General features: G+C 36.3%; 1 protein-coding gene across 4 annotated transcripts; it reads right to left on the bottom strand.

Moving 5' to 3' along the window:
- Positions 1–2,952: 2,952 nt before the first annotated feature.
- Positions 2,953–16,724, bottom strand: LOC127554894 (uncharacterized). Of its 4 annotated transcripts, XR_007952101.1 has the most exons (5): positions 16,635–16,718; positions 15,287–15,458; positions 13,861–14,017; positions 13,213–13,363; positions 2,953–3,686 (listed from the first exon to the last, which is right to left on the bottom strand). XR_007952101.1 is itself a non-coding variant. In XM_051986838.1 (4 exons), exons 2-4 carry the CDS (start codon positions 15,311–15,313, stop codon positions 13,228–13,230), a joined length of 276 nt encoding a protein of 91 aa, XP_051842798.1. In that variant the 5' UTR covers positions 15,314–15,458; positions 16,635–16,718; the 3' UTR covers positions 13,168–13,227. The 4 variants fall into 4 exon arrangements, 1 of the variants encoding a protein (XP_051842798.1); XR_007952103.1 differs by lacking the exon at positions 15,287–15,458 and having other exon boundaries at positions 16,635–16,724; XR_007952102.1 differs by lacking the exons at positions 15,287–15,458; positions 16,635–16,718 and adding an exon at positions 14,542–14,764.
- Positions 16,725–27,482: the final 10,758 nt, after the last annotated feature.

Below are 27,482 nucleotides of genomic sequence, written 5' to 3'. Positions count from 1 at the left end.
AGGTCAATATCACTGAATCAAGAATACAAGAAGGCAATGTGGTGGCAATGAGGACACATTATAGAGAACTTTGAATGCCAAACTTTGATTTTACATTTGATCCTGAGAATAATAGGGAACTACTGGAGTTTGTTAAATAGAATAGTGATAAGATTAGATTTTAAATTTCAGGAAAATTTACTCAGCTGAGTAGAAGATGAACTGGAGTGGAGAGAGACTTGAGTCTGGGAAACTAGCAAGATATATGTAGCAATACTACAGGTGGGAGGTGATGAGGGCTTATACCAGGGTATAAGTGTCGGAGGAGAGAAAGGGACCTATGTAAGAGATATTGTGAAAGTAGAAATGTTAGTATTTGATCACGGTTACTGGGCAATGCTGAAGGAGAGAAGATAAGGAGTCAAAGATAGCATCTAGGTTGTAAGTCTGGGTGACAGGAAGGATGGTGATATCCCTGATAGTAATAAGAAAATTAGGAAGGGGAGAGGGTTTTTTGGGTAAAGATAATGAGTTGGTTTTGAACATGTTGAGTTCAAGACATCTATAGGACATCTAATTTAATGTGTCTAAAAAGGAGTTGGATATGTGAGAGAAGATGGTGATCTATAGAGTGTCAAAGCTGCAGAGAAGATGAGGATTGAGATTGTATTTTCCAAAGTTACCTATGACCTCTCAGTTTTCAAATCTTACAAATTTTATTTATTTTATTTTGAACTTAAAAAATAAGACAAGCATTTCCATAACACAAAACTAATTATCTTTCCCCTTGATCTTCCTATAACTTCCCCATTTCTTTCTTAAATTTCCCAATCTTCCAGGGTCCCAGATTCTTAATTTCAATATTATCCTAAATCCTTCACTCTGCTTCACCTAATATATCTAATAAGTTGCCAAAGATGCTTTCCTTACCTTAACTATATCTCTGACATATGATTCACACAGCTGTCATCTTAAATTAATACAATGTCCAAGAATTCTGATGCTTCTCATTATTTCAGATCTCTCATCCCCACAAAGCAATTTTCCTGATGCAGAAATATGATCATGTGACTCTTCTATTCAACTATCTCCTGTATCTTCCTGTTGTCTCTAGAATAAACTACAAGTTCCTTTGTTAGTTTTTACAATCCTAAATAACCTGGCACCAACCTAACTTTTCAGACTAATTGAACATCGCTCCCCCTTTTGTACTCTGTGTTCCAGTCAAATTAGCCTTCTCTCCTTTCCTTACTGATGGCATTCCATCTCCCATACCTCTAATTTCCCACTGGTTGTCTCCCATGCCTGGAATACACTCTCCTCTTGCCTCTACTTTATAGAGTTCCTTTCTTTTTTTGAAAAGCAACTCAAGTACAATTTTGTGCATAAAAACTTTCCTGATCCTCACACTTTCTACTGCCCTCCCTCCCAGACTCCACTGAATTTAATATAAACATGTATTTATTAAACTTATATTTGTATCATATATTTTATTTGATATGTATTTGTCTCTCCCTTTAGAATATAAATCCATTGAGAGGACAGCTTGTTTCCAGAACTTAGTACAATTCTTGGCATAGAAACATCTCATAATTACTTGCTGATTGACTGAACACATCAACCACGTCTGATAGTACATGCTGTGTTTCTAAGAATGCAAATTTTTTTTAGGGCTGGAATTGTTGTTGTTGTTGTTTTTTTTGTTGTTGTTTTTTTGGTATCCCCAGTGATTTGCATGGTGTCTGGCCTATCATACATTCTTAATTCAGGCTTGTTGATTGATTTATTGTTCCACATTTATAATTCTTAACTTCTACAAAGAAAGGAGGGAAGTTCATTCTCATATCTCTTCATTTAGGCCAAACTTGGTCATTAGAGTTATAAAGTGTTCATTTAAAAAAATTTATTATTGTTTTTTTCCATTTTCATTGTAGTCATTTTGCAAATTGTTTTTCTGGTGCTATATCGGTTCATAAAAATATTCTTGATATTTCTTTTGATAACATTCCATTATAAACATGTCCCACAATTTGAGTTATTTCCCAATCAATAGTTAGCAATTTGTTTTTAGTTCTTTAGTACCACAAAAATACCCCAGATGGTTAATCAATCAGCTAACAAGCATTTTTTTATGTGCCAGGCACTAACATGCTATTCATATTTGGAAGAATTTACATATGACCCTTCTATCTTTGAATTCTTTGGGGTGAGATCGCTAGATCAAAGGATATGGATATTTTAATCATATTCTTGGATGACAAATTATATCTTTTAAAGGTGTTAAGGAGGTAAGCAAGTGGGAACCTCCCCTCATCACTGATACATTTCAGGGAGAAAAAATTAACAACTATTGAGAGGAACTGGGTGATTGCAGCCAAATTATATACTGGGTTCGCCTAACCCAGTAAACCTTCTAATCTGAAGGGAAGTAAGTCACTGCCTTTGCTAAGTAAGGCCAGTGTTCCATTTACCTACACAAATAAACAATAAAATCAAATGAGCTTCAGAAAAAAAAAAGGTTTTCCTAGTTCACTTGGCTCAAGAGGAAAGCATGAGCTTGAGTTACGGTAAAGCTAAAAATAAAACCTTGAAAGAGCCTGTAATGCTTTTACCTTAAATGCACAAAAGTTTTTTTCTTCTACCTGACTTGTTAACAATATAATGTACCAGAAAAATATTGCTAGGCCCACTAATGGTCATAATCCCAAGAATATACCCAGGGGAAAAAAGAGTTCCTGAGATTGTAGTCAATTATTTGAAACTGAAGCTTAAAGAAACTATTTTTATTCTCAGTGACTTTTTGTTTCTTAAATTGCCTTGTCGACATTTGTCCTCAGCCATTTAAAGTGGATTTTTGTCTTCTCTGTAAGGCTCTGGAAGTTGGCTGAACCTTAACTGAAACATGAAGTCAAGAGATAACAGATTCAGCAATATCTTTTCTAGTTAGATACATTTGATTTAGGGAGAGGAGTATAGAATTAGCATCTTCAAATACTAGATTAAAGTAGAGATTTCTATGAGTTTTATTTGAGAATTATTATTTGGACCTGAAAACACCAGATTGTTGAAGTTATTTAATAACAGCAACAATAATAATAGCTTGAATTTATAAAGCATTTTATGGTTTGCAAAGTGCTTTTTAAATATCATTTTATTTGATCCTCACATCAGTCCTGGAATGTAGGTATTATTATCTTCATTTTACAGGTGAGGAAACTGAGGCAAAGGTTAAATGATTTATTAAGCTAGTAACTGTCAGAGACTAGATTTAAATTCATGTCTTCCTGATCGCATTTCCAGTTCTTTATCCATTGCACCATCTTGCTGCCCATACATGAACAGGAATTCCCTCTACGCCATATGAAAAATGGTCGTTCAGCATCTTCTTCATGGTTTGCATTGATGGATAAGCTCACTTACTTAGTGAGTCATCTTTTAGGGGTCTTAGGAGTCATCTCATTCTCTTTTAGGCACTTCAATCATTAGGAAGACTTGGATTCTATGACTGTTTTCCTGAAATTTCCTCATACAGGTCTTGCTTCTGTCTTCTGGGACCAAATAGTATGAACTTTCTCTGTCTTCCCAAAGACAGTAATTCAGATATTTGAAGAGAGGAATTAGGTTGACTCTATCTTCTCTCTAGGCTCAAAATTTTTAGTTCTTTGCATAGATTCTTATGTGACTTGGATGGTTATTGGAAGATATACCTTAAAAGAAGAGCAGGAGCACTGAGTTTTGATTGTTTTATTAAATCATGTTTTAGACATCAGTGTTCTTGGTTAACTATGGAAGAATGAAAAAATTGCTAATCCCTTTGAAGCCATTTAGTCTATGAGTCTCTGTTTTGTAACACCTGAGTGTTCAGTACTACTTGTCCAATTTGTGGATTAGCTAGTTCCCCTGTTTTCTATCTTTTACTAGTTTAATAGTTATATAGATGCTTGTTCTATACCACCTGAGTACAGAGGAGAAATAGAAATAATGGACTTGAAATAATTAACTTGACTTTTTGTGGTTTTGGTAAAAGATTATACAGACAAGAGGCTGAAACCATTGCAAACAATAAGTTTGGAAATTTCATTTCTTATTGCCTCTCTTTGTTCTTTTGGATAACTAAAAATGGATAGTTTGTGGGATCTCTTTCTTAGATGACTAATAGAATTTTGTGAGAACAAAAAATTTCTAATGAAACACTTTGTATGACTTAGAGAAGCAAGTCAGAAAATAAATTGAAGGGGACTTTAGAGCTCATCTAGCCAACTCCATTACTTATAGATGAGGAAATGGAGACCCACAGATAGAAGTCACTTATTCTAAGTCACTCAGCTCAGTGACAGAGCCAGGACTAAACCTTGGTCTCCTATCTCCCAGTCCATTTCTCTACAGTGTCTCCTGAATAATTCTCATTGTTATTATTGCTACAGTTATGATTGTTTTTATCCTATTATTATGGTTGCTGTTAAATACTCTAAAACATAGGCAGGAAGGAGTTGCTTTTCCTGCAGGCTGTGTCTCATCATTGGTGTGCAAGCCCCATACAGGATGGCAAAGAGGATTTACATGTAAGTTGCTTGAAGGGTGATTTTATATATATATATATATATATATATATATATATATATATACAAATGATCTCAAAGAAAAGCCTCTAACTTTTTGGGTATCCTGAGAAAAGTCTATTCTGTTACACAGTAGTCTCTTGATACTTGCTCTGCATTAAGGAGTGGGGCAGTTATCCCTAGAATCAGGCTTTAAGATTACAGTCAGGAGATTTAAGGCCATAAGGGACTGGAATGAAAGTGAAGTAAATTAAGTAATAGTTTTTTTAGGGAGGGGGTGCTTTTTAGGGAGGATCTTTTCAATTAGTCCTTATTTGGTAAAAGGAAGGGGCGGTGAAGCAAGTACTCAGGGTTTAGGAATATAAACTTGCTGTGAGAGTGTCTTAGTAAAGGATAAAGATCAGGAATGTTTATAACCAACAAAAAGATCAAAAAGGATTCTTTGCAGGAAAAATGTTTAGGAATACCTGGAATAAAGCAAATATATTTTCATGCTGCTTTCTTTACAACACCATAAGACAATGCAAATATCATTTGCATTTTGTAGTGGAAAAATTGAGGTCTAGAAAGCTTAGGTGACTTGTCCACATTTATATAGCTGGGAAATATCAAGAGCTGGGATTTAAAGTCTACCTTCCTAACTGTTTCACTATACCATGCAGTTTCACCTCTAAAAAGAATGAAAAGTCAGTGGTTAGCATAGTGCCTGGAACATAGGAGGTACTTAATAAATGTTTATTTATTGATTGAGAAAACATAGCTATTATTATTCACTTTACATGTCAGTGTTCATGAATTCATCTGAGATACCAGCTTTTCACTCAGAGGTAGTGGGAGTCAATAAAACTTTCTAATATTCAAAATTATCGAAAAATGAAATGTCTTTATTGGACTTTATTGGAACCAGTTTGAATCAAGCTCTCCAGTCTTGGCCAATTTTTAATGTGAACATTTACACCTCAGAAATTAGCAAGATATATATCCAGGATTGTGTGTTCTTTTTTTATTTCTGAAACTTGAGAAAAGTAATGAAGAAATTGTCAACATGCAGATAAAACTTAAAAAATGTGTCCTTCACTGGTCATTGATCATTTATCAGTTTTTCCCAAGACACTTTTCCGAAAGGCTTAAGTCAGAAAGCTTTAGATTCGTAGATTTAGAACTAAGAGATCATCTGATCTTTTTTATTTTAACCTTATTTTAGATGAAAAAAAGCCTAAGGGGAGCACATGATTTGCTCAAATTCATACAACTAGTAAAAGTGAGAGCTAAATCCAAATCTTCAGATTAAAAAAAATCCAGCTTCTTTTCCATCATGCCCATTACCTCCTAGCCCATATAAGCAATGATGCTGTGACTTTGTACTTATTATTGATGCCATGCTGCAAAATCTGGAGCTAATTGGCTGGCTGACTATTTATCTGATCCTGTTGTAGGTCTATCTAGGAATGACAGTGATGTGAAAAAAGAAAGGGCATCATCCCACCATCTCCTTTAAAATATATATGTTCATCACATACAATTAACAAGATTTTCTTTTCTCTCCTTCCCATCTCATTCTCTTGTGCTCCTCCTACCCTCTGAAAAAGAGAAACCAGGAGCCTGAAGACTCTTCTGAATGGCATCTTACCCCGCAGCAGGATAAGGTGTCAGATACTTATTGCTTCAACTTAAGATGTTAAGTAACTTGTTTAGGGTCATGCAGCAAAGTCATCAGAGATAGAACATGAATCTAGTTCTTCTTAGTTCCCAAAGTGGTCTCTCTACTTTGTTACTTTCTCAGTGCTCCTTATTCCCTATCCCATCTCATCCCATCCCATCCTATCCTTCCCTCTCCATCATTATATTTGTTCTATGGTATAAATAATGTATTGACAACTATAACATACCAAGAACCAGGTAAAGGGAAAAGATGGAGAAACAAGAACAATAATCATGCAGCTAAAAAGTCAGAAAGGGGATGAAAGTCTGGCTGTGTGGAGGGAATGTTCATATTAAGGAAATAATGAATTTTTCTAAACCTTGAAGCAAGTCATTGCTCTGGCACCTAATAGAAATCTATTTTGATTTCATTGGAATTGTCTGTAAAAATACAAGTTATTAATTTGGCAGGCTCTCCTCTGTGCAAAACTTCTTTGGCCCCCACACTTAAACCAAGAGGAAACAGCTATATTTCTCAAGAACTTGAACTTGAAGCCACACAGTGGTGACTAGAAGTTCTTAGAATCCCTTCTCCCTTCCCCCCACACTGGGAATCCAGAGCTAACCCAATTTATAACTCCTCCCACCCACCCTTGCTCATCTTCTCATTTGAGAATATCATCTGAAGCAGAGCCAAGGTGGGGAAGCCTTGTTTAGTGCCAAAGAATGTGTGCATGCACTTAGCATGCACATGCACACAGCTGGAGCACATGTATGTATATGCACAGGAACCCAGGCAAGTTTAGGGAGAGTAATTCATAAACATTCATTTGGCCTTTTTCTTCCCCTCCTGGAATCAGGGGAAGTGAGAACAGCTGAACTGGGTGGTGATTTTATTGCTACCATTTCCTATACTTGCCAACAGTCAGGAGACAAAGTTTGAACACACTGGGCAAGGTGGCTGTATGTGAATGGTGAAAGGTCCAGAATAGTGGCTTATATAGGATAACACGAATTAGGGATTGTGGACCGAACAAATAAATGATTGTATTATATGTATTGTAATGAATGTTTCAGAAGGTCCTTGCATTCACTCTATGTCATCTTCATTTTGCTTTATCTTCTAAAGGATTTTTAGGAGGATTTTTTTGGGGGCATGATTGAATCCCTTATTCCCTTGAATCCAGGAATTGTGTCCAGAATCAGGCCCAATATTGAAGTAAATCACTTCTCTTTTCCCAGACTCCCTCTCCTCAAGAAGGATTAGAATCATCCCCCTAATATGAGCTAGAATTCATATGTCACTATAAGGTTTGCAAGACATGTTAAAAATATCTCATTTGATACTCACAGCAACTCTGAGAAGTAATGCTACTATTATCATCCCCATTTTATAGATGAGCAGACCAAGGCTAAAAAAAATTGAGAGATTTATCCAGAGCAATCATTTAGTTAATATTAACATAGTTAATATGGACAAACCCTTCCCCCAGCTCTTTTGTGTCTTTCCAACCTGTATGAATGTTATGCTTGTTTCTCCATGTACTTGTTAGGATTATAAGTGTTTCATTTGAGTTGTTTATACTATGATTGTGCCAGCGTTACACAGTAAGTGATTGAGTTTAGATTGGAATCCAGGTCTTCCTGATTCCAGGTCAAATACTCTAAACACCATGCCATCTAGTTGTTCACTAGAATCAGTGGTTGGAAGTTAAAGGAAAGTAGGTTACAGCTCAGACCAATTTTCTAACAGTTAGCCAATATTGAGATGAGCTGTGTTGTGATTTCTCTGTCTCTTTCTCTCTGTGTCTGTCATTCTGTCTTTTTCTCTCTCCTCTGAATCTCTCCTTCCCTCTGTTTCTCTGTCTCTGTCTCTCCCTTTCTCTGCTTTCCTCTTTCTATCCATCTTTCTCCCTCCCTCTCTCTGTCTCTTTCTGTCTCTGTCTCTCCTTTTCTCTGCTTTCCCTTTCCCTTCCCCTTCTCCCCAAGTTTGAGCACCTCTTAGGGATGTTATAGGGAGAATTTCTGTGCGGCATGAGAAGCTGGGCTAGATATCTTCTAAGATTCCTTCTAGCTCCATGATTCCATAACTCTTAAGTTTTATGGAATGCTCATCTTTTAAGTTGTTATGGTGGGTTGATACTAACATATTCTAATTTATACCTCACAACGAGGTGATTACATGTAGAAATAACTTTAGTGCCTAGCAGATAGTAAGTGCTAAATAAATGTTTATTGATTGAACTCATTTTTGTTGCATGAAATTAGACTGCTCTTATCTACATTGACTCAAGCACAGATTGGCATTCTATAAGCATATAGAAGATATGCCTTGTAAGTGGATATAGTGGAAAGGTAATTCAATCTGGAGTTAGAAAATCTGGGTTGGTATCCTAGTTCCATCATTTACTGCCCGAATGACCACAAGCAAATAGTTTGCTAAATAAGTTAAATAGTTTAACCTTCAAGGGTCTTGTTTTGGTCAGCAATGAGAGGTTGAGGTTGGGCTTGATGATCTATAAATGTCCTTTCTAGCTCAGAACTTGTGATTATGATTTCCTGCTTGTCCCTGTGCTTTATAAGAGTTATCATACCATATTGGTTGCAATGATGGGAGGCTACAGGTATGGTCCAGGTAGAAAGAATGTGTCTAACACAGGATGCAATAATCTAAGAAAAGTTGGGGCCAGAGCTCTAAGAAGTGGATAGAGGCCAGGAGTCAGGAAGACTTCTTTTCCTGAGTTCAAATATGGCTTCAGGTACTAACTAGCTATGTGACCTGGGCAAGTCACATAATCCTGTTTGCCTCAGTTTCCTCATCTGTAAAATAAGCTAGAAAAGGAATGGCAAATCATTCTAGTATGTTCATCAAGAAAATTCCAAATGAGGTTATAAAGAGTCAGACAGGACTCAAACAACTGAATAACAACAAACTATAAGATAAGATGAAACAGGGGGCTGAGGGCTGGGTGGACTAGTAGCTACATGTTTTTGGAGTCTTCCTTTCAAAAGATGCATAATTACTATGAGCAGCACTTTATTCCATCTACCAACATTTGTGGATTACCCAGAGATCTTGGCAGAAACTCAGGGGGTAGTTTGATTATTCACCTTTCCAGGAACTGAGCAGCTGTGATACCAATCGCTGAGGATCAGCTCAAAGAGGAATTGAGATAAAGATCAGAAATATTCCCTTTGGCCTTTTATCCACCAAAGGACAGAAAAGTAACCCCCTTCCAATCCTTCTTTAATTGACTAGCTAGCTGCCTATTGGACTAAGACAGGTAGAAATTTATCTCATAGCCCCAGAACCTTTTATTCATTATATCATTTAAGGCAAAAGTCATATAGCACCGAGTAGTATATGACATCCTGGACTAGGAGTTGGCAATACCTAAACTAGAAACTTGCTTTAGACATTTACTAATTTCATTACCATGGACGAGTCATTTTTCCCCGGAGTACTCTTTATTCACCTGCAAAATGGGGATCTTCCTATCTGTAGGACTTAGCTCCCAGGTTAGCTGTGATTATAAAATGAGATGATGCATGCAAAACAATTTGCAAACATTAAAATATCATATAAAGATAGTTGGCAAGGGAGGAAAACCAAAAAAATTTTGGCTGTGCTAATAATCATACAGTAAGGGAATTTTAAACTTGGGGTCTGTGAATTTTTACACACTTTCTCCCCCCCTCCCCTCTCCCCCTCCTAAGGCAATTGGGGTTAAGCAACTTGCCCAGGGTCACACAGCCAGCAAGTGTTAAGTGTCTGAACTCAGGTCCTCCTGATTTCAGGACTGGTGTGCTCTATCCATTGTACTAACCCAACACTCTACTGTTTAATTAAATTGATTTCTTTTGTAACTCTAAGCATTTTATTTAATGCAATGCATTTAATAACACGATTCTGAGAAGGGATTCAGTCTTTGCCAGACAGATTACTAAGAGCAAAAGACCATGTTTTCCCCAGAGGCTTTTTTTTTTTTTTTTTTTGGAATGACATATCTACAGAACTGAATGCTTTTTGGATTGATCAGCTGCTCCAGCTGTGTAGGGAACAAGGTGTGATCCAAGGTGGGAGTCATATCTTTTCCCTGTGTATGTGCAGCTGGCTAAAAGTCCCCAAACCTCCTGGGAGCCAAGGGCTAGTTCTATTGGCTCCCTTCCACCGCAGGAGTAGGGGCTAATCAGCGGCATTCACCTGTAGGCTTGTTATTGTTCATGATTGTAGTCCTGAGGGTTTCTAGTACTTAGCAGACCAAGGCTGCCAGTGGGCTGGGATTGTTCCCATTTGGCTGGTGGGATCAAGCATGTCTTGGCTTTCACTCCTTTGTTAATTACTGGTAGAGGTGAATACTGTAAATACCATTAATGACAGTGAGTTAATTTCTCTCTCCTGTCTCATTTAATGTTGTATCCAAGTGCTGTGGAATGTTTACTAAAGCAGGATAGTTAGGGATGTAAATAAATAAATGAATTTAGCTTCTTAAAGAGCTCTGATCTTGGAATTAAGGCAAGAGGAACTCATCATGCTTGGGGTAATTAAATTACCTGCTCCCTTCAATATAGTTATGCTAGAGGAGTCCTGACATTATTCTGCCTTTGGCTCACTGTACTGAACTTAGAACCTTTACTCTCGATCTTCCTTTCTTGAATGCCCCAGGTTCAACTTTTGAATTGATATACTTAGACAATTCAGCACTTAGAATAAATAGCATATGATACAGTAGCTAGAGCTCTGGACTTAGAATAAGGAGAAATCCCTTCTCTGACACTCAATAACAAATTGACCAGGACAGCTAGATGGCTCAGTGAGTACAATGCTAGGCTTAGGGTCAGGAAGACCAGAGTTAAAAGCTTCAGACACTTACTAGCTGTGTGTCCCTGACCAAGTTATTTAACCCTATTTGCCTCAGTTTCCTCATCTGCAAGTTTAGAAGGAAATGGCAAACTACTTCTGTATCTTTACCAAGAAAACTCCATATAAAAAAGAGTAGGGCACAACTGAAATCCACATGACAAATGGACCATGAGCAAGTCACTTGCCTCAATTTCCTTATGTGTAAAATGGGATAAGAATATAGTACCTGCCCCAGAGAATTTCTCTATGGCACAAAAAAAGTAAACTTAAAATGCTATATGTGCCGATTGTTTTCATTACTAATTATTATATTATTATGGTTAATATTATTCCTGAAAGTAAATCCAGAAATAGCCTTCTCTCTGCTACTTGCCAAGCCTCCTTATCCCTTTCTTTCGAATTAATGCATGTAGCTACCACAGGCTTTTCTTTCTGTTCCTGAAAGACATACTTTGACCTGAAATGTGTTAAAACTGAATTATATTTTCTTAGTAAGCTCTTATTTCCCATCCATATGCTGCTTCAACTCTCATATGTGTTGGACTGGCCTCACCCCTTCCTTGACACTCCATGTTTTCCATTTTAAGATTTCCTGTTAAATCTAAAGGGCAAAGATCTCGAAAATATCAGTCTTGAGCTGGGATTCCGTGCATAGAAAGCTGAGGCTCCATCCCTGCTTCTCTGTTTATGTACTACCCTTATCAAGGGAACTCAAGTCCCAAGTTCAGTGTCTTTAGCTCCCTACTGATTTGCCTGGCTAAAGTCCTGCCTTTTCATGCTTAGAGTTGGCCAATGCTTGAGCCAGCAGGGTCATTTTACGTCTGAATGTATGGCAATTTTATTATATCATGGCAATTTGCAGTAAGCAGGCAGACTTCTGTCTTCAGGGTGTTTCCTCTCCTTACCTCCTACCCACTTTCTCCACCCCCTCTGCTCTCTGAGTACTTATCTCATTTTCCACCTGGCATGTGCAGTCCAGTATGCCTGCGTGGGTGGATGTTGGCAAAGGAGAGGGGAGCATAGAGATGAAGGGGAAGCAGCAATGCCAATGGTAGAGCCAGCCTCCCTGAAAAGACTGAAATCTTAAGTCCGAGCTGAGCTGCCTATTCATAAACGTGTGCAGGTCCCCTAGACTATAGATTTGGAGCTGAAATTTGTCTAGTTGAGCCTCCTTGTTTTATACATGAAAAAAGATCCAGAGACATTCAATGATTTGTCTGAAGTCACACAGCTAATAAGCCATAGGTTCATAGGATAACAGATAGAGAGTTTGGAAGGGACCTAGTTCAATCCTTCTATTTCCCTATTGAGGAACTAAGACCCAGAGAGGTGGATGACGTGCCCCAAATCATAGAGCTATTAAATAGTAGAGGGAGAATTTGAAGGCTGGACTTTCAACTTCCAATCAAGGCTTCTCCTGGCTATATTAGTCAGAACCAGAGTTTGAACCCAGGGCCACTGTCTCTAGAACCATGGCTGCTGCCCAGATAGATGTTCTATAGGTGTGAGTTGTCCTAATACTGATCGAACAATCTAAGTAAAATGTTAGATCTAATATTGAATAACCTTCCCTCCCCCCCCCCCCACTCCCCCAGGGACAGAGAGACTAATTTAAGGAATGTGAGAATATTATTCTATGTTAGAACATTTTTCTGTTATTCCAGCACAGTGTCTGGTACATAGTAAGTGATTCATAAGTTTGCGTTCCCCTTCTTCCTCTAACATTCTGTAACAGTCCGTTTGCACCTGCCAAAAGCTACCAGGAAAGGGAGAGAAAACCAGGAAGGCCTGAGTTCACATTCTGCCTCTGGCATATACTTACTGTCTATGTGACTCTGAGCAAACTATTTAACCTCTAAGAGCAACAGGTAAGCTCTAAGATTCTAGCATGCAGAGAAGATGAATTTTCAAAATTCAAGAATTTCAAAAATGGAGTTTCTTCACATAGGAATCCCCTAACGTTAATCAATCAAACAACATTTATTAAGCAAATAAATACCTAACAGGCACTGGACTAGCAGCTAAGGATATAAAGAGACAAAAGACTATCCTTAAGGAGCTTACCAATGAAATCATAAGTCCAATAGATATTATATGGTTTATGTGTATAAACACACACGGATCCTTTCATTTCATATATATTCATCATATGCATACATGTTCACACACCTGTAATTCTGGAACTTATGATTTAGATTCATTTTCAAGGTTTGGGCTGATGAAGAAAAGATGGTGGCTGGTCAAATCCCAACTTCTTAGGGCCTTAGTGTAGTCATCTGTAAATGAGAGTGGGGTCCTGGGATCCTTTCAGCTTCGATTCCTATGATTTTACAGTCATAATCCTATTACCTATGATTGATTAAATTTCTTGAAATTTGAACTTTAGTCTCTAGGACCTAGGTATCTTAGAAGAAGCCTCCTCCCCCCACAAAAAAAATTTTTTTTGAGTAGTCTAATTAAAATCTGCTGTAACTTTAGATGTAGGTGACTCAGTAGATAGAATAACAGACCTCAAGTCAAGAAGACTCATCTTCTTGAGTTCAAATGTGCTCTCAGATACTTACTAGCTGTGGGATATTGAGCAAATCACTTCTTTCTTTTTTTTTCTCCCTCTCTCTCTTTGTTTTGTTTCTTTTTTTTTCTTCTTCCCCACTCTCCTCCCTATCTTTCTTTCCTTCCTTCCCTCCCTCCTTTCTTCTCTTCTTCTCTCCCTCCCTCTTTCCTTCTTTCCTCCTCCATTCCTACTCTCTTTTCTCCTTGTCCTCTTCTTCCTCCTTGGTTTTCAAATCCTTGTCCTTGATCTTGACCTTTTCATACCTTCATCCTCCTTTTTTTCTTTCTCTTTCTTTTTCTTCTTCTCTTTTTTCTCTTCTTCTTCCTCCTCCTCCTCTTCCTCTTCTTTCTCCTCTTCCTTCATCTCCTCCTCCATCTTCTTCTTCCTTCCTTCTTCTCTCTCTCTGTCTCTCTTTCTTATCTGTATGAAAGAAAAAAAAAGGTGAAAGAGAAAAGGTCAGGCTAAGAGGAACCAGGCTAAGCAGATTACCTTCACTTCCACTTCTTTTCTTTCCCAAGGAGCTAGGGAAAGGACATTGTTAGTTAGTGTGGCAAAGACATTTAGTATCTTTGTTGAAGTACTGTGGAACACTGGGAAAAGTTCTGGCTCTGGAGTCAAGAGGGGCTCAGGACTTGAATTTTGCCTCTGATCCTACTACATATGATGACAGGCCAACCACTTAATTTTGATGAGCCTCAGTTTCCTTATCTATAATATGGGAACCATAATGCCTGGCATACCTATTTTGTAGTAGTATATAGAATACATACAATATATATATATGCATATATATATATATATATACACACAATATCTATAGAATAGATATTGTATACTCTAAATTGCTACTTAAATGTCAACAATTTTTTTCTTCTTTACTCTAATGTCTTGCTACAACCCTGGAAATTGTACAGTTGACAAGTAATAACCTGTGTTTGACATACAGAATGCAGTTATTCTTTTAGGCAGAAAGAACAGGACAGAGATGATATTTACTGGCCTTACAGGTCTAGGAAAAGAAGAAGGAAAAAAAAAAACCCTGGCAGGAGATAGGGCAAGAAGGTTGGAGCCATGCTTTTTTAGAAATGAAAGTCTATCAACTCAGGTTTATGATAAGGTAATCATGTTTCTGAGTCATTGGCATGAATCTACATCCATAAACCTCCCTCATTAAGTGGTAAGGGTTCTTGTTTTATCTTAATTCATTTTTTATATGTTTGTGAATTCCTGTGTTTATCACTATTTCCCTGGGTCCATATGTTAGATGGCAAAGTATGGCAAATGATTGATAACTTGTTGCCTCCAGACTGTTTCACTGTTTTCTTTGTTGTGTATGTATGTGTGTATGTGTGTGTGTGAGCACATGTATGTGTGGTTAGTGCTACTTCTGGTCTGTCATACAAGGTCTACTCTAACACTGCCTTTCCCAATAATGATAGTTTTTAAAAAATTAATAATTCTGAAGTGCTTTAAGCTAATTTCTTCCCCCTGCCCCAGTTTCCTTACAACAATCCTATGACATATAATACAAGTATTACTGTACCCATTTTACAGATGAAAAAACCAGGCTCAAAGACTTGCCCAAAGTTAAATGATAAACAAGAAGCAGAACCTTCATTGTCATTCTTCTACATTCCTCCTTTCCTCTTTTCTATATTGGTCACACACAGGGTTTGAACCTGCATTTACTTTCATCTCTACTACTCCTTGGCTCATCAAGCTAGAGTCCAGGTCTTCTGATTCTCATGCTGGGGTTTTATGTATTGTTATAAATTATTTCTTCTAAGGGCAAGGTGTAGGTCTGGAGAATTTACATTTTTCCTTTACTTATAGAAGCGATCTTTACCGGTCATCCTGCCATCTGGGGGAGGGGATGGGGGGAAGGAGGGGAAAAATTGGAACAAAATGTTTGGCAATTGTCAATGCTGTAAAATTACCCATGCATATAACCTGTTAAATAAAAAGCTATATATATTTAAAAAAATGTAAAACAAACCAAAAAAAAAATACTTAAAAAAACAACAACAATGTACTTGTATGGGATCTTTCCATTGCCCTTTGTATCTTGTGTAATTTTGATTCTCTTCTGGTCATTCCTCCCTATGCTTGACATACAATCATTCCTCTGCCTCTCAGAATCCCTTGTTTCTTTCAAACTTAGTTCAAGCACCATTTTCAAAAATACAAACTTTTTCCTGATTCTTCTAGGTCTGTCTGCAAATTACCTTGTATTCGTTTTATATGTACATAATAATAATAATAATATGTGTGTGTTCTGCATATACATAGCAACAAAAATATACTTAAATAAATATTGGCTTCCCTTTGGAATATAAGCTCCATGAAAGCAGGAACTTCCCTCTCTCTCTTTTATCACCAGTACCAAACATAATGCCAACATATAAAGTCTCTAATAAATGCCTACTTCCTTGAATACATGTTCTATAAATTATGCTATATAATGTTTTTATAAGTTAAATAATAGAGAAAAATGATGTTAAAAGTGAGCATTTGTGATAGAGTATCTTGAGGTGATGGGAAGCTTTGTAGTTTCACAAATTCACTTCTAATTTGTTTTTTTTTTTTTTCCTTTGCTGATGGCTTGTATTACAAAATGGCATCTTGTGCCCAAAAAGTACAACAAAAAACCTTACCTTACCTTGGTGTATGAGGGAGAAGAAAACCAGTTATGTAGAAAGAGAGATACAACATGTGGCCAGCCTACTAATCATACTGGTATACACAAAATATTAAAAGAACCAGACCATTGGGGTATATTGCCTCTCATCTTTTTGTAAAATATTTTTTTTTTCTTAGAGAATTCATCATGTTTCATGGATTCAAATATTTCCATTCAAATTATTCTCAGATCTATTTATCTAGGTCTAATCTCTTCTGATATCCATTTTCTCATTTCCAACTGCCTATTATATAAACTTTATGTCTAAAAAGACATCTTAAACAGAATATATATATTATCTTTCCTTTAGAACTCCCTGCTCTTTCCAACTTTCTTGTTCCTATCAAAGATACATACCATTGTCTCAGTCATTAAAGTTTATAACTTAGGGATCTTCCTTAACTCCTCAGTCTCTTTATTCTTCCCTTTCAGTCTCTTGCCAATTCCTATCTATTTTACCTCTACAAGATCTCTTGCATATGCCTCCCTCTCTCTTGACACTGATACCACTCTAATTCATGTGCTTATCAATCTCATACATGACCTTCTGGTTAGCAGTCCTTACCTCAAGTCTTTTCCACTTAAGTCCATCCAACTACTTGGTTGGTCAAGTGATCTTCCTAAAATGCAGGTTTTACCACATCATCCCCCTATTTAATAAACTGCAGGGGTTCTCTATCCCTTCAAGATCAAAGATATTTCTGATTTTAAAAGCCCCTCATAATCTGGATTCTTACTACCTTTCAAACATTTTTCTACTTTCCTTCCCTCTATGATCCACTAATTGGCCTCCTTGCTATTCCTTGCACAACATACCCCATTTCCTAATGCTATATATTTTCACTTGTTGTCCCCCACACCTAGAATTCTCTCCCTCCTCAGTTCTCCCTTCTAACTTCCTTAATATGTCAGCTAAAATCCTACCTTCTGCAAGAGACTTTTCACAATTCTCCTTAATGTTAATGTCTTTCTTCTGAGAATACATACACATATGCATATAGATGTGTATCTATATAAGATATATATATATCTACATAATATATATATATGTGTGTGTGTGTGTGTGTACATAAGACATATATTACATATATTTTGTTTGTACATAGCTCTTTGCAAGTATTTCGCCCATTAGTTTTTGTTTTTGTTTGTGACTTGTCCAGGTCACATAGCTAGTAAGTATCAAGTGTCTGAAAGCGAACTGGAATTCTAGCACTAGTGTTCTATTTCCTGTACCACCTAACTCTGTTATCCTACCCCAATTAGATTTTGAATTTGGGAATATGGGATTGTTTTTCTCTCTATTCCTAGTCTGGCACATAGGTACTTAATGAATACTTTTTGACGTAATCTCTCTCAGGGTTTCAATTTCCTTATTTGTATAATGAAGAGGTTGAACTAGATGAAATCTAAGTTCTCTTTTATCTTAAATCTGTGACTTTATTCAATTCTCACGACAATTTGTTAAGATAGGGCAGAAATTATTAGCCCTCATTTACAAAAAGGATAAGTTAAACATAAGAAGTCGGTGAGAGATGGAACTGAGCTTTTCTTGTTAACATCTAGATAATTATTCTTTCTACTAGACCATGCATGCACATCAGATTTTAGGATAGTCTATTTTTTTGTGTTAAGGATTATTTAAAAAAAATTCTTGGTAACATTCTTCAAATATTTAAAATATATACTTAATATTCATGAAAGTCATTGGACTACCAGATGTGCAGGACAGAGTTTATTTACCCACTAATTTAGGACTAATGTGAGCAACACTGAAAGCAGCATTACTCTTCTTGTACTTTGGCCAGACTTGGAATACACTGAACTGTTTGCCTCTCTCAGGATTACTCAGAATTCTTATTTATCAATACATCAGTTAATCAATTAATTGACAAACATTTATTGAGTGTCTACTATGTGAAGGGTACTCAGCCTCTGGGAATACAAAAGGGCATGAGACATATTTTTCTTTCCTTCAAGAAATTTACAGTATTTTAGGGGATACAGAACATAGGTCTCTATGTACCCATGATGACTAAAGATGCTGTTATATAAATGAGAGAAGAACAATTAGAAATTCATTAGTTTGGGTCTGGATCACATTCCAGTTGGTGAGATCAATTATTTTTTTAAGGAAGTTTTTTTTGGTGGGAGGGACTATATTTGTCATTAGTAACTAGGAGTAAATGAAACTATTTATAGGTTTTTACAGTTCCCTACCCTTTATTGAACTTTCTATTTTGATGCTTGTGATCAAGGCACAGTATCTCATTTAAATAATAATAATAGTTAACATTTGTATAGTGTTTATTATGTACCAAGCTGTGCTAAGCACTTCACAAATATTTTCTCATTCGATCTTCACAACTTGGTGAGATTGGTGTTATTATTGTTTCCATTTTACAATTGAGGAAAATGAGGCAAACAGGGATAAGTAAATTGGCCAGGTCACACAGCTAGTTAAGTGCCTGGGATTGCATTTGAACTTAGGTCTTCCTGACTCTAGGCTCAGGCTTTATCCATGGAGCCATCTAACTGTCCTTTAAACATTTATCCTCCACAGCAGAAATAAAGGGCAATTCTTGTTTCCTTAATTTGCTAATTGTCCTTTCCAATTGTGGCCACTGGCTTTTGTTTCCTTTTTAGCCACAACATACAAAAGAACATGCAAATACATGTATAAATGTTTAATTTAGATGCTCAATGTGATCCACTGATATTTAAAAGTGCTACCTTCATTCACAATGAAGCCTGTCCTACTGTCATCTCATCAATATATTGATGAATTATTAGAGTTAGTTCTGGTGCCATATTTTAGGAAGGAAAATGACAGTGCATTCAGTGGAGGGAAAAATATATTAAGAGAACTGGACTCTATAGTTTAGAGGGTTAATTGAAACAACTGGAGATGTTTAAATTAAAGAACAGAATGCTCAGCTGGGTCATGGGAGCTGTCTTCAACTATAGAAAGGCTGTCAGATGGTAGAAGGATTCAATTTGCTCTGCTTGTGGTCCAGATGGTGAGCTTAGGAACAATGTGTGGAAATTGCAGAGAAGTGGATATTAGATCGATGCAAAGAAAAACCTTTTTAATAATTAGTTTTCAAGTTGCGTTAGTTATGTTAAGTTACTTTAGTTAACTTAGTTAAGTTATATTACCTGAATTTCTTATCCAAGGATAAGACAAGGAAACTTGTCTCTTTCCCAGGAAGTTTTTCTGGGGTCCATGGCCATAGAGCAAATGGAACCAAAATCCAGGAGCATCTCCTTATGGAACCTGGTATTGTGCAAAAACATCAGCATTCTTGATTTCATCCCTTCCCTTTTTCCTCTCAATAGAGAAGCAGCCATCTCTCTTGTGGATTCTTCTTAGAATTCTATCTACCTCAACTCATTTTAAAATTTCTTATTCATGTTAAAGTGTAGATAACTAATAACATTCTATTACCATAACATTATAGGTGGATATTATAATATTAGTATGTAAAGTTTTCTCAGGCCATGTCAACCAGCTTGGTCAAAGTCCTTCAGTAGCAAAGGACTGCTGGGGGCTGCAATCCTGTAGCACCAGTGCTATAAAGCTCTGAACACTAGTGCCAGGGAAAAGGGTGCTACAAAATCTTTAACTGCCTGTTCTACTTAACTGAAGAATAAAATAGTACGCATGTGGGACCTGTGTTAAACTCCACAAAATCTCAGGAAAAGAACACAAGATCCAGTTGGGACTGGCAACACAAAAGTCACTTTCAAAAAGGGGATAAACAAGGAAACTATATAATGGTGAAAGGAACTATGGACAACAAAACAATGCCCAAAACAAACATATATTATAGACTCCTTAACATGCAAATTCATAAAGGAAACATCATCAAGAAACATAAAGGAAACACCTTTCAAGGAGAAAGAGACAGTAAAAATAATAATAATAATAAAAGGCTTCAGTATTCTTGTATTAGTTTTGGATAGATAACAGAAAGATAAACAAAAAGAAAAATATAGAACTGAACAAAGTTAAAAGACTTATGACATCTTTTAAGTAGAACAGCAAAGGAATATACACATTCTATACCAAATGAAACTTTCATAGAAACTGACCATTAACAAGGGCACAACAATAATGCAAATAAATGTAAAAAGGCAGAAATCATCAATACATCCTTTAGGAACCATAACCTAATAAAAACAGAAATTAGTAGAGGAACTCAAATTGAGACTTAATGATGATAAATAATAAGTGGATCAAAAAATAAATGATAGAAACAATGAATAACTATGCAAAAGAAAATGATAATGATGAAACAATATACCAAAGTTTTTAGGATGCAGCTATAAGAGTCCTTAGGGGAAAATTGTATTGCTGCAAATACACATTAACAAAAAAGAAAAAAAATTAACATGCATTTTCTTGAAAACTAGAAAATCAACAAACTAAAATAAACACAAAAGAGGAGATATTGAAAATTAGAAGAGAAACAGATGAATTAGAAACAAAAAACTTCATAGAAATAAAATTTGGTTCTTTGAAAAGACTAATAATTTTTTTTCAAAGGTGACATCATGGCAAACTCAGAGGAAACAATAAGAATAATTATTATGCACATACCATATTTTGCACAATTAAATGTGAACAAAACCAAGGACATAACAAAAAATTAAAAAAAAAACCCTTCAAACATAAAATACTCAAAATTTCAGAAGGCCAAAGAGAAATTTTAAAAAAATATAATTTCAGAAAAAAAAAAAAAAATCAACATTGAAGTAATTAACAAAGAAAAAATTTTTGGTCCTGATGGATTCAAGGCGGAATTCTATCAAACTTTTAAAGAACAACTAGTAACCACACTTCATATATTATTCTCAAAAATTAAGAAAGTATTTTACCAAAATCCTTTTATGAGACAAATATAGTATCTAAAACAGGGAAAGATAAAGCATAGAAAGAAAATAATATGCCAATATAATTTTTGAACATTGCAAATTTTTTAATCAAAATCCTATCAAACAAAATATATAGTAATTTATTCAAGAAATCATTCTATTTGATAAAGCAGAATTTATACTAGGGATGCAAGGATAGTTCAACATCAGGAAAACAACACAATTAATCATATTAAAAACCTAAATATACAAACCAATGATGATCTCAATAGAGAAAGAAAAAGTTCATGACAAAGTATACCACTCTTGTATGCTAAAAACCCTATAAGTTTAGACATAGACCTTTTAAAAATTTTTCATAAAAAGCATCTATCTAAACCCCAAAGCAAGCATCATATGCAGACAGGATATACTAGAACCTTTTCTAATAAATATGAGAGTAAAGCAAAGATGTCTACTCTTCTCACTATTATTTGGTATAATTATAGGCAATTAGGCTCAGTGGATAGAGCACTGGGCATGGAGTTCCTGAGTTAACCTCTGTTTGCCTTAATTCACTAAAGAAGGAAATGGCAAACTACTTCAGTATCTTTGTCAATAAAAATTCTATAAACAGTATGGCCCGTGGGGTCACAAAGAGTTGTATACTTCTAAATAAACACCACCAACAACAAAAATGGCAGCAATAGCAATTAGACAAAAAAAGAAAGGAATACAGATAGGTCAAGAGGAGATAATGCTATGGTTCATAAATGTATAGAATGTTAGTATACTATAAGAAATGATGTGTATGTGATGAATACAAAGGAGCATGAAAAAAATCTATATAAACTGATGCAGAGTGATGTAAACAAAACCAAGAAAAGAATATAAGCAGTAATATAACAATATAAATGAGAAGAAGGATACAGCAAAAAAAACAAAACAAAACAAAAAAAACCCAAAGTAATGTAACAAAATTATAAATCTCAAGTGGGACTCAAATGAAAAAATATAACAAGACACCCCCAACCTGCCACTTGTGAACATGGCAGGTCCATGGGTGTTACACATTCAAATATTTTCAATGTGTTGATAAGATGAGCTGAGTGTTTTTTTTCCTCTAAAAATGTTGTCATATGGAATGGCTCTTGGAGAGGGTTAAAGAACAGGTTATATGGAATAACTGTGGGTGATATAAGAAACAGAAAATATCAATAAAAACATATTTAAAGAAACAAATTGTCTTGTTACGATATTGTGACTCTCTGGTTCTTCCCATTTCACTATGCATATAAATCTCTCCAGGTTTATTTTCGAAACTATCTCTTGATTACAGCACAATAATAGTTCATTGCATTAATATTCGATAATTTCTTCGGCCATTTTCCAACTGGATTTCCTCTTAGTTTCCAGTTTCTTGCTATTACAAAAAGAGCTACCATAAATATTTTTGCATGCATAGGACCTTTTCCTTTTTAAAATTTTTTTCTTTTATCTTCTTAGGGGTATAGACCTAGTTATGTTATTGCTGGGTCACAGGTCTCAGGGAAAATGAACAATTTAGTAACTTTTGAGGTATTGTTCCATCTTGTTTTCCAGAATGGCATACCTATCCATAGTTTCATCAACAGTGCATTACTGGACCTATTTTTCCATTGTCCTTATAACTTTTCTCATTTTCCATGTTTGCCCACTTTGTGGACAATTTGATGTGTATGAAATAGAACCTCAAAGTTACTTTAATTTTGATTTCTCTAAGTATTAACGTTTTGGAATATTTTAAAATAAATTACTCTTAGCTACTAATTAGAGACAGACTCGTTTTTTTTTTTTTTTTTTCTTCTTTTCTTTTAAATCTCCCTATGTTTGTCTTACTGCTTTCTTCTATAGGGTACTTCTGCTAAGATCTCCAGGAATACAACTACAGGCCTTTTGTGGGTGAAACAGAATGAGCCCCAACACTTTGCAAAGCCAGCATAGATGTTGAAGAGTGACATCTGTGAATAGTTTCTCATTGCCTTGTAAGCATTTGAAATGCTTCTTATGTTGAAGTGGTTGTTGTTGACAGAACTTTCCAGTGACCTAAACTTTTGATGAAAAGAATGAACCAACAACCCACTCTAGCAATCACAAACATGATTATTCAAGTCAACACATTCAAACCTACAGCTCAGAGAATATATTCATGGTCCAGCTGCTCTTCTGTGGCTGAAATGGCAGGTTCCATCGAAATCATAAATCATCATTGCTTGGTGAATTGCTCAACGTTTCCCCATCTGGGACTGCTACGTAGGAAATGCCATTGGACAAGATGAAAGATTCAATGACAACAGGAATTAAAACTGCATTAAGCTGCTTAGTGGAGTACAATCCATTCTTTCAATTCCTTCTTCTCAAAGCCAGCACAGAAAACCTAATCTTGAAGCCTAGGGAAGTTGTAGAAACCTCTAGAATTCAGAGTTTAAATCACAAAATGACAGAAAGACATTTCAAGGGGATCCCACTGCATTTGGGGTGGGCAAAAGTGAAGGCTCATTTTAATGTGAAGAGAATCATTAATAGGGAGTGATAAGACAATAGTTCCAGAAGGATTCTATTGGGAAATAGCCTACATAAGCCACCATAGGTTAATTGTGGGGTTCTTATGGAGCAGTATATCAGTGGAGGGCACATTTGCCTGATTCATATATTTAGCTGAAGTATGAAATGCTTTTTCTATTGCTTGGATACTTTAAAAAAGTCTTTGTATTATGGAAGAGCACAAGAGTCTTTTGAAATATCCCCTCTTTTGCAGGAGATTATTTTGAGAAAAAGAGAAGAGGGGAGAGAGAGAGAGGAGGGCAAGGGAGGGAGAGGAGGGAAGGGAACAGGAAAGGAGAGGGAGAAAAGAGAGACGGACTGAGATAGAGAGACGAAGAGAGACAGAAGCAGAGAGACAGATAGAGGACAGAAATAGGCAGATGGAGAGAAAGGGAGAGAACACAGAGAGAGAGAGAGAGAGGGAGGAAGAAAGGAAAGGAAAAGGCAAGTGGAAGGAGGGAAGAAAGGAGGAGAGAGAGAAAGAGAAAGGAAGAAGAGAGAGAGAGAAAAAGAGAGGGAGGGAGGAAGAAAGAAGAGGGCATTAGGAGGGGAAAAGGGAAAGGGAGACTGATAGAAAGTTAGAGATATATACACATATATGCATAGAGAGAGAGAGAGACAGAGACTGAAAGTGAGAGGGAAAGAGAAGACAGAAACAGAGACAGATGGAGAGAAAGGGAGAGGAAAGAGAGAGGGAGGAAGGAAGGGAGAGGAAGAAGGAAGTGGAAGGAGAGAAGAAAGGAGAGGGAGAGAGAGGAAGAAAGGAGAGAGAAAGTGAGAGGGAGAGAGAGACACTGGCCAGTAAGCAAAAACAAAAACTTTATTTTATAGAATCAGAGAATATTAAAAGGGGGTACAATCCCCTCTTTTTACAGGTGAGGAATCTAAGTCAGAGAGGGTAAAAGATTTCCTCAGTCACACAAGTAACATAGCAGAGAGCCAGGATTCAAACTCAAGTCTTCTGTCCTCAAATCCATTTTTTCCCCTGTTTGAGTATATGTGACTTGATTGAAAAGGATAACTTGTATTCTCTGTTGTTCTTCCTCTCAACATGTACCTACATAGAGGAACAATATTAAGCTTTTCAGCATTTGGGGCATAGTCATGCCTTCCAAGGAGCTCTGTGGATACAAACAGCAACATGAGCTTACTTCCAGGCTATGTGGGACTGAGCCACTCATCTTTATAGAAGCAGGACAAAGATCAAAATGTATTGTCCCCAGACAAAAACAGACAAACTCATTTAATGATTAACATGTAATATTGTTATTGGAGTTCTGAGTCCTTTCCAGAGGATGTAAGGCAATAACAACCCTACAGGCTCTCATGGTTTTCTGGCCATGAAGCAAAACAGTTTTATATCAACTCAGTAGTTCATTGTGGAAACTCAGGTGCTTGCTATTAATGCTCTGTGATGGTGAGGAATGAGGACTGCATTGAAGTAGCCCTGTTATCTGGAATAATTCTTGTTGGAGCATGACTCACTCTATTTCCTCTTGCCCTTCCAAATCATCCAACAGTGGCTGAGTTAATTGAAACTGTCATTTGTTGTTGCTTTATTTCTCTACTGAGAGCTAGGATCAATGGGGAGGCCAATATGGACATTTATAAATGGAAGAATTTTCTAACAGGTAGAGCTGGTTGATGATAAAAGGGGTTGCTTGGGGAATGGAGCCTGAGAACACAAGTGTTCCAGCTGAAATTGGATACTATAGAGTTCAGGGATGCTATAAAAGATATATTGAAATGGGTAGGAGAATGGATTAGATGACCTTTGAATTAGCTTCCAATTCTAGGATTCTAAGTTTGCGAAATGAGGGACAAGGCATATAAATGACATACAGGCAGTACATCTTTGGAGAAAACTCTAGCTCTTGGTCAGGTCACCCAGCCCAATGGGTTTCCATATCTTTGGATGGGGTCATTCCATTGAAACAATATGTTCTTGAAGAACTGGTAGCTTTTGTTTTCTGACAGTCTTATTTATCCTCCCCAAATAATTCCATTTATTGTGAAATGGGAAGTTTTTATATCAAACTTGGAACATTTTCAGACTAGTTTTTGTAGTCAGTTCTGATATGATCTGCTTAAAAAAAAAATTGTTGCTGGTGATGATGTGATCTACCACAATTTTATAGGCAGACTTCTTAGATAATCAGCACTTGTCTCAGTATACCTTTGAATATATTTCACAACAGTTAACAGTTCACTAGAGTTTGGACAACAGAATCATCCTATAGGAATGTTCTTCCCCAGAATAGGAAGAAAAAAAATCAGAATGTGGTACTTGGAATCACAGAAATTTAGAAGTAAAGGAACTTAAAGACCATTTAATGTAAAACTTTTTTATCTAACAGTTGAAAAGACCAAGTTCCAGAGAGTTACACTGATTCTTCCAAAGTCACACAGTGAATTAATGGCAGAGTTGTGACATACATCAAGTCTCTTGATTGTCCACCCAATATTTCCATTATATTAAATTGGAGACTTCATGACAAATTTTCATTCGTCTTCTTATATGCAAGTTTTTTTTTCCTTTCATTCTTTTCCTGGCTTTGCTTTTGACTCTCCTGACTTTTCCAACCTACCTTCTTTCTACTTTTTGCTCACCTAATTTGCAACTTTTAGATGTTGTCTTCCTCCCTTAGAATAAAAGCTGCTTGAGGGGTGAGACCATCTTTCTTTTTTTCTTGTGTTTGTATTTCCAGCATTTAGCCCTAGCCTGGCAGATTAGTAAGTGCTTGCAATCCTTGTGGCTTTCATTATTTTAGCACAAAATTGCAGTTTAACATATATATGGCAAATAAAAATCTACCATTATCATGGTAGTTTTGCTGCTGGATTGGAGATTTTGTATAAATGTCCAGATAATCATATTGTCTTCACAGGTGTGGGGATGTTGGAACTTCCTTCTTCTTGTGACCTTACTGGTCAAACCTGCTCTTTCAGCTACAAAAGTTCAGGTGAACCATCAAAGTGCTGTAAGCTGTAGGTTTGGATTTGTCCAATTGAATAACTATACTGGGTCACTGCGAGGGTGGATTGTTGGTTCATTCTTGTCATCAAAAATTTAGGTCAGCGTAGAGATCTGTCAACAGCAACCCCTTCAAATCAAGAGACATTTCAAATGAGAGCATTTGCCAAGATTTTTCTTCAAAGTCATCTCTCTTACTTTTGCAAGGTGTTGCTGCTCATTTTATCTTCATTCCCCTAAAATTTGCTTTTCCATCTGACTTTCAAATCAACAAATTGGGATACTTGACTGGTTCTGTGATTTCACTGGTGTAGGAAACTTCCAGATGAGGAAACTTCCTATACCAATGCAATTTGGCATCTTTTTTTTTTTTTTTCTGCAATTATGGTCTGCTATAACACCGAGAGATTAAAGGACTTATCTAAGTCACACAGCCAATATATGCCAGAATCAGGACCTGAATTCAAGTCTTCCTAGACCAAGGCAAACTTTCTACCATGTCATGCTACTGCTCAATAAATAAATGGAACCAATAAATTAAACAAGCAAATCAATAACTGCTAATGTGAATAGTATCTCTACTCTCCCAATTTCAGAGGCTGGATATAAAAAGAACTAAACTGCCCTCTCCTTTCCCCTCTATATCAAATTAGCTGGTTACTCTTGTCAATTATAACTCTGAAATTTGTCTCATATTAGTCAGTCAATAAACATTTATTAAATGCCTTTTGTGTACTTGGTACTGTGCTTAATGATAGGAATACAAAAATAAGCAAAAGACATCCCTGCCCTTA

This window comes from Antechinus flavipes, chromosome 1, assembly GCF_016432865.1.
Source record: "Antechinus flavipes isolate AdamAnt ecotype Samford, QLD, Australia chromosome 1, AdamAnt_v2, whole genome shotgun sequence".
In the NCBI taxonomy this organism is placed as follows: Eukaryota; Metazoa; Chordata; class Mammalia; order Dasyuromorphia; family Dasyuridae; genus Antechinus; species Antechinus flavipes.
Note: the sequence above shows the minus strand (reverse complement) of the source record. Positions and strands in the feature narration are given on the sequence as shown.

Coding starts and splice junctions, on each gene's coding strand:
- LOC127554894 (XM_051986838.1), bottom strand. CDS start 15,313: ATGAGCCAAGGAGTAGTAGAGATGAAA. Junction 14,018..15,286: donor AAGGAGTAGTAGAGATGAAA/GTAAATGCAGGT, acceptor TCTTTCATACAG/ATAAGAAAGAGAGACAGAGA. Junction 13,320..13,860: donor AGAAAAAAAGGAGGATGAAG/GTATGAAAAGGT, acceptor TCTCATTTACAG/ATGACTACACTAAGGCCCTA.